The 10,855-nt window shown below is 36.3% G+C and overlaps 1 protein-coding gene across 1 annotated transcript in view; it reads left to right on the forward strand.

The window, feature by feature from the left end:
• The first annotated feature begins 5,504 nt into the window (after positions 1-5,504).
• Positions 5,505-10,855, forward strand: part of LOC107701425 (integrin alpha-E-like) — a 17,969-nt gene continuing 12,618 nt past the window's right edge. Inside the window, exons 1-13 of the mRNA XM_016503429.1 lie at positions 5,505-5,596; positions 5,801-5,903; positions 6,075-6,154; positions 6,290-6,363; positions 7,256-7,367; positions 7,453-7,503; positions 7,614-7,676; positions 8,461-8,583; positions 8,948-9,013; positions 9,148-9,269; positions 9,367-9,518; positions 9,643-9,796; positions 10,020-10,164. Of these exons, the coding sequence (XP_016358915.1) occupies positions 5,569-5,596; positions 5,801-5,903; positions 6,075-6,154; positions 6,290-6,363; positions 7,256-7,367; positions 7,453-7,503; positions 7,614-7,676; positions 8,461-8,583; positions 8,948-9,013; positions 9,148-9,269; positions 9,367-9,518; positions 9,643-9,796; positions 10,020-10,164 (1,273 nt within the window). The 5' untranslated portion in view covers positions 5,505-5,568. The remainder of the gene's footprint in view (positions 5,597-5,800; positions 5,904-6,074; positions 6,155-6,289; positions 6,364-7,255; positions 7,368-7,452; positions 7,504-7,613; positions 7,677-8,460; positions 8,584-8,947; positions 9,014-9,147; positions 9,270-9,366; positions 9,519-9,642; positions 9,797-10,019; positions 10,165-10,855) is intronic.

Consider the following 10,855-nt stretch of genomic DNA (forward strand, 5'->3'; position numbering starts at 1 on the left):
AAGGAGACAAGCAGTCTCAGATGAAATTCGAGCCACTTTAGTTGACCATGTCCTTGTCCATGGTATGACTATGAGGGAGGCTGGGCAACGAGTACAGCCAAATTTGAGTCGCTTCACCGTCGCCTCCATCAGAACCTTCAGGGAGGAAAACCGGTAGGTGTACTTGCAGTAAGACTGCTCTGTACAGTAACTTTAGAGTGCATACACTGTTGCACTATGCTACTGTAATAAAGAAATGCATCAAATTGCCTCGCATACAGAGAGTTTCAGTATGTTTCCATTTTTCCTGTAAAAAGGATGCGTTACAGTAATGAGTGCTTCTATTTTTGTAGGACACAGAGACGACCACCTGGTGGAGGCAGGCTAAGGCTTTTGTCGGAGGAGCAAGAGAGGGAGCTTGTAAACATACTAATGTAATCTGCCTGCGAGAGATTCAAAGAAGAGTGATTGAGGATAATCATCATTTTCGAGGGATAAATGCCATCAGCCTCTCCACAGCTGATCGTATCCTCCGAAAGCACTGGTTCCGGATGAAACAGGCATACCGCGTCCCTTTCGAACGAAACTCTGACAGAGTGAAAGACCAACGAGTGGAATATGTTCAGGTATGAGTTTTGATATCGTATGAAGTATTGTGTACCATTACAGTATAGCAGTTTATGCTGCCATTTGTGCCCTCTTGAACTGTGCTTCAGGGCAGTGATTTACTCTACTGTGTTTTATGTGTTTTGCAGAGAATCTGAGATTGAAGGCTGACCTGTTCCCCATGAAATTATCTTTGTGGATGAGGCTGGTTTCAACCTGACCAAAAGGAGAAGAGGGAGGAACATAATTGGCCATCGGGCTATTGTAAATGTCCCTGGTCAGCGCGCAGGGAATGTTACTATGTGCGCAGCCAGCAGCCAACGAGGGGTACTCCACCGTCATGCCATTCTAGGACCCTATAACACTATGCTCCTCCTTGCTTCCCTTGACGGTATGACCGAGAACCTTATATCTGTGCTCACCACCTCCAGGCCATGGAAGAAGCCTGCCTAGACATATCAGTAGATGCATGCAAGAGGATTTTACCCTCGCTGCTTGGCTAGGGCCAATATAGCCTGTGATGTGGACTAGATTCTTTGGCCTGACCCAGAACAAAGACGGGATGCTGAGGCGGAATTTTTTATTTTTTATTTTTTTTAAACCGTTGTGCTGTGTAGTACATGAATGAATAAACATGTGCCAATGTATACATTGGTTGTGTCTTGTGTTCATGTGAAAAGCTTTTTGAGGGGGAGAACCACAAGCAACATAACTTTTGAATATGATATATTGTTTTGAATTTATTGCACCAGTGTGTAATACTATGTTGTCAGGACAGACAGGTGATAAAGAAGATAATTTGAGGTCTATTTGAAAAATGAGGGCTGAGGGTAGATTGGTTTACTTTTCAGTTAAAGGGGTCATATGATGTGATTTCAATTTTTCCTTTCTCTTTGGAGTGTCACAAGCTCTTGGTGCATAAAGAAGATCTGTAAAGTTGCAAAGACTAAAGTTTCAAATCCAAAGAGATATTCTTTATAAAAGTTAAGAGTCAACCACGCCTACCTACCAACGGCTCGTTTAAACATGCCCCCACATGTCTATGTCATGATGTGGGAAGATTTGCATAACGCCGCCCAAATGTTCACGCAAAGAAAGAAGGCACAACACTGTTCCAGAACAGTTCAAACCAAATATTTAGATGTGTGCAGCACATTTTATGGAGGACGATGACTGTTTCCTGAGAGAGTAGACTACAATGCCGGTGTCTGTTTCTATAAAGTGGAGAAATTCTAACTTTGCAAGGACAGTCTGGCGCTTCTCACTCACAGCCTGTAAGTACGTTTTCATATTTAAAGAATTTGCCACTGATGATTCAAACGCGAGTTTTGAGCAGTGTAGAGTAGCGCTTGTTGCTTGTCGTTTCTCCGATAACAAATGCAGACATGGTTTTATGTTTTATGCTGCGCGATACACAACGCAACGTGTAAAAAGACAGTATAAGTCAATATAATCATTAATTATTTCCCCACTGGATGCAACAAATGCCTCGTTATAATGGGTTTTACTGGTTTTGTCTCATCGTGCCGGGACACGGCATCACAGTATGTTAAGGGGCGTAACATTTCAGTCACACGCTTGAGGTATTCGGCCAATCACAATGCACTGGATAGCTGGCCAATCACAGCAAACCTCGCTTTTCAGACCGATGAGCTTTGTAAAAATCGACGCATTTCAGAAAGGCGGGGCATAGAGGAGAAACAATTGCAAGGAGTGAAATTATTTCCTTATGAAATTAACTCCTCTTGAAGCCAAAACTCAGGAACTCACACAGAACAGATGCCATACACTAAAACAATAAAACTTATCTGGAGAAGGGATCTCCAAAGAGAGCAAACAACACCTCTCTCCTCACTCATTTACGACCCCCTTCTCCCCCTGCCCTCTCTGCCTCTCCCTCTTTTCCCCCAAAAGGTTTCACCCAAAGTTCATTAAGAATATGCATATCCCACATATCATGTATCTTGTGAACCTGTTGTTTTTCCCCTTCATGTTTGGTGTAATTTTAAAGGTCTCTGTGCGATTGGTAAAATGGTCTCAATTTCAAAGTAGTCACTTGTATTATGAGAAATATTGAAAACTTTTGTAGAATTGTGTTCTAAATCAGTCTTTGGGGATTCTGTAGTCAGAAAACCCCCCATGCAGTGTGTGAGAGTCTCTGGAGCTCTGCACCAGAACTCTTGCTGCTGTGTGTCTCTCTGCTGTCAGGTATGATTCAAAAATGTAATTGTGTTAAACACATTGTGCCCATAGAGCACACTGTATAGTTGTTTGTGCTACTACATGTGCACATAAGCTAGTTAAGTTTATTCTCTAAAACACATTATTGCTTTGCTGTAAGTGATCTTTGAAATACTTAGGTAAAAGGTTATAAATGCTATGCATTTTAGACCGTGTGTCCTGTATTAAATTAGGATAACTGTTACACATGTGACTATGTTAAATTTGTTTGTCTCCTACGTGAATCACTTGGCTATTCCCCATATAGCTACAGTATCTATGTACAGGAGCAGGGTTGCCACGCGGCTATAATGTTATTCACAGTTGCATTATCCTTTCTAAATTGGCTTCTAATTGTTTCATTATGTAATTGACATGATACAATTTTACCTGACGTGAGACTTAAAACGTGACTTAAAAGAGACTTAAAAGAGACATTAGGTCCCCAGTGAACGGATAATTGAAAGTATAGTGAGTCCGGAAAAATCAAATATCTAAATTAATATACAATCAATATTTGTGATCATTAAATTTAGGCAATATTTCTAATTAAAAACTGATCACTTGAAATTGGAGTCAGATTGAACACGGAGCTAGACTAAAATTGGTATGATTCAAAAATGTAATTGTGTTAAACACATTGTGCCCATACAGCACACTGTATAGTTGTCTGTGCTACGACATGTGCACATAGGCTAGTTAAGTTTATTCTCTAAAACACCTGAGTGCTTTGCTATGCATTTTAGACCGTGTGTCTTATGTTAAATTAGGATAACTGTTACATGTGCATATGTTAAATTTGTTTGTCTCCTGCGTGGAACACTTGGCTGTTTCCCATATGGCTACAGTGTCTATGTACAGGAGCGGGGTTGCCACGCGGATACAATGTGATTCACAATTGCATTATCTTTTCTAAATTGGCTTCTAATTGTTTCATTATGTAATTGGCATGATACAATTTTACCTGATTAATAATAAATTGTTATATTTTATTTATTCTGATCTCTTCTGAAGTCATTGTTTTAGTAGATTATAGCGTGGTCTGATGTTTCCACAAATCTGCGTCCAGGACAGATCATACTGAAGAAGTACCAATGAGCGGGGCAGGGGGCTCTCCATTAGGGATCTTCTGATTTCTGTCTGTCACTGGCTTAACAAGTTACAGTTTTCGTGATTATAGAAAAAAATACACTTTTTGTTATTTGCTAGCAGGGTGCGGCACTTAAAGGTATTATAATCACCCTGTATCCTCTGAGTAAGTTCAGAACTGGCGAGTTTGTGTTTGTGAGTTCACAGTTGGCCGAGTGAATTTCTAAGCGATGGTAGGTCCTTAATGAATGAATAATTGAAAGTATGGGTTCCCTTTCATGGGAACTTCGAACTGCGTCCTCTAGGGGTCGCTATGGGGAACACCTCGTCGTGACCCGTGTCTTGCCACGCGGCTACAATGTGATTCACAATTGCATTATCTTTTCTAAATTGGCTTCTAATTGTTTCATTATGTAATTGACATGATACAATTTTACCTGACGTGAGACTTAAAACGTGACTTAAAAGAGACTTAAAAGAGACATTAGGTCCCCAGTGAACGGATAATTGAAAGTATAGTGAGTCCGGAAAAATCAAATATCTAAATTAATATACAATCAATATTTGTGATCATTAAATTTAGGCAATATTTCTAATTAAAAACTGATCACTTGAAATTGGAGTCAGATTGAACACGGAGCTAGGCTAAAATTGATAAATTCAGAAGCGCAAGTAAAAGACCGAATATGCATTAAACCTTCGAGCAGGCCTCTGGATTCCGCTGTTTTGGGCTGGTGGGTGGATTCTTACACATCAATGAACATTATGTGGAAAATAATGTGTTTTTTTAACCTTAAACGGCATAAACACATTGCATTACACCAAATACACCAAATAATGTTCTTTTTAGCAACATCATATGACCCCTTTAAGAGTTGCAGGTTTCCATGTTCACCACATCCTGTGACAAAGTCAGCGTGAGATTGTCTCAGATGGTTCGATACAAGCCCTTTTGCGAAACTAGTGAATACCTGTATGCTAGTGATGATAATTAATGGACATCTCACTCATTTTACTAAAATTGGCCACTTCAGTGGTCAGTTTTCTAATTAGAAAATACATTGTTTTGTTTAAAAACTGAATTTCAGATTCATTAGATTTTAGTGACTACATACCAGCTTCGTCAAATACTTTATTTTCAGATCTGTATAAGAACCACACCATGAGAACCAGTCAACCACGGAGTTTCCTTTGAGAGGACAATTTCAATTGTAACCACTTTAAAAATGGAACACTGTCTTTATACATTATAATTCTGACTCTTTCTTGTCAGTGCGACTGTCAGTGTCATGTGTTAGGACAGTAAGATCTATATTAACTGTAACTGCAGTTAATATGGTTTTACTAACACTTGTTTTGATCCTGCCCAAGTTTCTGGTTTCTAGTTACATTCTGATAGTGTTGGCAAACACGTATGCACTTAACATTGTTTCCAAGGTTTACAGCTTTAACAATAAAAATAATTGTAACATTTTGTATAACAAGCTAAGAATTTTAAATTCAACTTCACTTTAGAGAAAAAGTGATGTGTTTGAAGTGTGTGAGGGGGGCGGGTTTAACAGTCAGCAGTGACTGTGTGCTGTTCTACTTTTTTTTGAAGACCACAACGAGCTGCTTTCTGCCTCACTGTGCCGATATGTTTTTTTAAAGCGTGGAGTTTATCAAAATCACAAAATGTACAGAGGACTGCTATTTATGATTGGTATGTAATTATTTACAATGTTGATGTTAATGTTTATAATTAATGATAACATTTATTTGAGTTGTCATGATTTAAACTGTTCTTTATTTGAATCTGAAAATGTCTGGGCAAAAGTAGAAACAATATTATTAAAACATAATTAATCTTATTACATTGTCCCTATGAAATAAAAGTATGTGGTCTGAATTATTGTGTATTTTACAGTCATATGGAGTGTGACCGGGTTCAACATTCAAATAACTCCTGTGAAGCATTTCAAAAAAGATGATCCACTCTTTGGTCAAACCATTATTCAATCAACAGATGGGTTGGTCATATATTAGAGTTTTATATAATTCTAGCTATATATATATTTTTTTTTTATTTATTTATTTTTTTTTTTTAAGTAAATTAAATTAGATTATTTTTTATTTAAGATCATCATAAAGACCATTATTGACCTATTTTAGTAAAATTGTCTTAATGTGTCCTATTCTAGAGTTTTTGTTCCTTCCCCAAAAAATGGAGCACTTTTCAGATGCACCTTAAAGGATGAATGCATTGAAGTAAATTCTGATGGTACATTTGTCCTTGTCTTTTCATACTGATGATTACTCTGAAAACTTTACATTGTTAATTTCATAATGTCCTCATTGATTTACACAATGACCTTTTCACTGTAAACGTCTTATTACGTCAATATCTCTTTTAAAGATGAAAAACCTAAAGGCCTGAGACCGGTAGCATCAGTATCTAGCCTGACATCAGAAGAGGAACAACATATTATGGTATTTATAAAGATCCTTAAATACAAGGATGTCAGATATGGCCGGCAACTGTTTTATTCTCAACCTGATTATGCTTACAAAAGGTTGAGCACAAAGCTATACCAAACAAGTAAACTGTTTATAATCAGTTTGCACAAGACTTTGAGTCTGTCGCACAGCATTTTCATAGTAAAACCACAGAGTGTGGTTTCCCCTTTACATATGTGACAGACAGAAATGTATCATTTCTTCTTCAGCGAACAGGAAATAAGTATTTTAGAGAGCTGTAAAATGGTGGGAAAATAGTTTGTGAAAAGTAAAATAGGACTAGAAATGTCAGGATACCACAGTTATTCCTGGGGAGTTGTGTTTGTTTTATTTATTGGGACATTTGGAAATGGTTCCGAATGATGTGACTATCAGGAGGAAGTCATCAGCATTCTGAGTCATAACTGTGAAATCACTCAAAACCATAGTAACAGCACTTCCCCATGAAAACTTGTTTAAAAAAAAAAACAAAAAAAAAACAATATTCTCTAAATCAGAGCTATCGTGTGTCTATGAGTTCAAATCTGCTACAAATTCTCATTAAAATAAGACATTAACATTTGTTTGTTTTGTTGGAATGAAAATGATAGTTGAATATGAAAGGAAATGACTTTTGTGAAAGATAAAAATTAAATATTTAGATTTGTGTATTTTTTTCTCCTGAGATGTGTAATCAAGTTCGCGTAAAAAAAATCAGAGCTATCGTGTGTCTATGAGTTCAAATCTGCTACAAATTCTCATTAAAATAAGACATTAACATTTGTTTGTTTTGTTGGAATGAAAATGATAGTTGAATATGAAAGGAAATGACTTTTGTGAAAGATAAAAATTAAATATTTAGATTTGTGTATTTTTTTCTCCTGAGATGTGTAATCAAGTTCGCGTAAAAAAGTCAGTAACTGAGGATTTGAACGGAAATTGCAAACTGATGAGTCCCTCTGGAAGAGTCACTGGAAAACCGAATCCTGTTGCATTAGGTAAGATTGGGTGATTTCATAATAGTATTTCAGATTCAAGCAGATAAAATCCTACCCTTACCTTTCAAAATCTCTTTCTTCTCAGTCAACAACAACAACAACAACAATCATTATCAAGGTGCAAGGACTGGTCAAGGTGAGCTCACCTGAGAAAAAAAAATGTGTTGCCTTAGTTTGAAAGAGTTGAAAGATTTTTAGTTTTAAAGAATCCGATTGCTAATCTACATTTTGATCAATATCTACAAGATCAACGGAAGATGAGAAGAGACGCCCAGCCAGACAGTGACACAAAAGATAAGGATTATGATGGTACTAATCTTGTTTTGCCTTTAAAATAAATTAATATTATATTCATTATGTCATGCTGATGGTGTTGTACAACAGATACAAAGATAAAACTCATCTCAAACCATCATTTCTATATCTTTTGTAGATATATATTTTTTATAGACTTTGTAGTTCTACACTAAAAAGCCACAAAAAAGCCAAGTACATTTTTGACATTCTTTAAAAAGTATAGAACTGAATGTAAGTTATTGCTATGACTAGTGCTTAAGGACATTCCCTTGATGTAACATCAGGTGGGAAGGTTAGGATGATTTCAAAGACCCTGATCAGAGAGGCCATTATAAGGGAACATTATGGATTCAATAAGGGATTGTTGTCAAGGTTGCAATTAATTGTCAAAAATTAATGCAATCACGTAATGTTAGGTAGAAATATGTGTATATTTTATTTAAATTTTTTTTTCAAAGTTAGGATATAGTCTCTAACATTTTGAGCTATTTATTTTCAGACTATTTAAGCAACCATACAAGTTGCCGCTAATAGCTCAACTTCAACACTAAAGCAACAATTAATGGCTTGAACAAAGAAACAAGATACAAACAACAGGACAAATACAATAAGACAGAGAAAAAGATGAAAAAAAATGGTGCTTTAAAGTTTAAAATTCAGTAACTTTCCTTAATACAGAATGTACATCCTATGGGTGCAGCTAACACTTGAGTAAAACATTTATACATATTATAGATAAAGATAGATAAAGTATTGAATGAAGATAACGAAGATTTGAAATTTACTTCTGTCACAGTGAATGTGCCACTGCCATCAAAATCTGCACTTCTGTCTCCTGCTACAAACCAAATGGAAAATGAAAAACTCAACAGCAACAACAACAACAACAATCATTATCGAGGTGGAAGGATTGAGGAAGGTTAGTTTGTTTATAATTTAATGTCATGCCATCTACCAAGACTATATTCATGGTGAGAGACAAAAGAAAATAGAAAAAGTTAAATAAATAAGCCGTTCTTAATAAATGTAAGATATAAGTTACAAACTAAAAAAAGTAATGTTTTTTTTTATTTTATCTTTGATAAAAAAAAAATGGCCTCACTTCATTAAAAACCTTTTCATAAGAATTTATCTGAAACGAGAGGAGTTAAAACCACATAGTCCATTAAAATATGCTTCAGAAATATTGGAGAGCACATCTGAAATTGAAATAAACTGTTGCCTTAATGTTACTAATTTAAGGAATCCGATTTATAATTTACATCTCTGTCAATATCTACAAGTTAAACGGAGGATGAGAAGAGACGCCCAGCTGGATAGTGACACAGATGAAGATGAGGATGAGGATGGTACTAATCTTTGTTCAGCCTTTGAAATAAATTCGCATTTAGGCTATTATTTCATACTGATGGTGTTGTACTACAGATGCATAGATCAATGAAGCCATTATTTCTATACTGATGTTTCAGATGATCTTTTGTAGATGCTGGGACAGAGATTGCTTTTGTGCTGGATGGCTCTGGTAGCATTCAACATGATGACTTTCAGAGAGCCAAAGACTTTATCTACAATGTCATGTTTAATGTTTGGAACACATGTTTCGATGCAAGTATAAACTAAAGTATTTTATGACACATTTTAAGCACAATTTAAAAGGTATTTTATCTAAAAAAAAAAATTAAAAAAAAACCTCTCTCTTCAGTGTAACTTTGCAATAGTGCAATATGGTAGTAAGATCAGGACAGAGCTCTCACTACTAGACAATGACAACGGGGCCAAAACCTTGCAAAAGGTCAAAGAAATACAGCAAATTTACAGTCTCACAAAGACCGCCTCAGCCATCCATCATGTCCTGTGAGTTTATAGATTATGATATGAAATATGACATTTTACACTTTAAGTGTTTGATTAACATGGAGCACTTTTGTTGGTGATACGTTAATGTCATGATCTCATTGGTTTCACTGGTTGTTTACAGCACAGATATTTTCATCTCTGAGAATGGATCAAAGATTGACTCAAAAAAAATTATCATTGTATTGTCTGACGGAGAAATTTTGGGAGACAATATGATTCTTTCTGATGTTTTGAACATGCCACAAATGAAAGGTGTCACTCGCTATTCCATAGGAGTAAGTGTCCTGTTTACTGCTTATTTCCACAGCATTTTAGATAATAATACAAATTACAGTCATTTATTTTAATTTGTCTTGTAGATACATCTAGAGTCCTACTAAAACACTAATATCATCTATATTACTCATAGCTTGCTATTGTATAGTTAAGGATTTTATTATGGTTTAACCAAATAAATCATAAAACCCATACACTTGCAATAACCACTGTTACCTTTAGGTTGGTGACGGCATTCTGAAAAAACCTCAAGCAATACAAGAGATGATGGACATAGCAGACCGTGGCAAATTTTTCAATGTTTCCAATTATGCTGCATTAGATGACATTCTGTCATCACTGCAACAAAGTTTAATTGGAATTGAAGGTAAGAAAGTTTTCAGTAAACATTACACTGTAATAGAGAAAGGCAGTTTTGTGGATAGTTTGCATGCTAAAATCTGATTGGATGAGCTGCTGTAGCCTAGATAAACAGCCTTTGTAAAATTAAGCCTTTCTGATAATCAGAGTGATACTGTTTTTATACAACAGTTCAGTGAACAAGAAGTAAATAACTGAGTATGGCCACATTCACACAGCAGTAGAATACGTTTGTCAGTCCTGTATTTGAGTCATTAATACGGTTACGTTCACACACAGTTCGGTTATTTACGGGTGTGACAACCGCATTCTGTAACCGAACTCACACCTGTAAATTTTCAGGACTCACAACCGCATTCTTGGAACACGCGCTGTGTGAATGGAACAGGACTGGACAACTAGTGTCTGTCACGTCACAGTGCGAGAGAGTCGCTCTGCCGCACAAACACATGTCTACCGTGTGGTGCGTGTTTTCTTGTGTGTTTTCGGTAACTTAAAGTGACGGAGAAATTAGCTGTGTGTTATCTGAAAGTTTCAGATCCCCTCAGTTTTCCACCGGAGCCGCTCCCGTCAGTTTTGTGTTCTGTGCGCGATTCAAATGCTCCGCTCTCCACCCAAATTTAAAGGCTGCTGTCGGTTAATGAAGATTTGACTGATGAACTCAATTGGACTCTTGTCGTGTCAGAAAGTGATAAGAC

This window comes from Sinocyclocheilus anshuiensis, unplaced genomic scaffold (assembly GCF_001515605.1).
Source record: "Sinocyclocheilus anshuiensis isolate Anshui unplaced genomic scaffold, SAMN03320099.WGS_v1.1 scaffold1906, whole genome shotgun sequence".
NCBI classification, from domain to species: Eukaryota; Metazoa; Chordata; class Actinopteri; order Cypriniformes; family Cyprinidae; genus Sinocyclocheilus; species Sinocyclocheilus anshuiensis.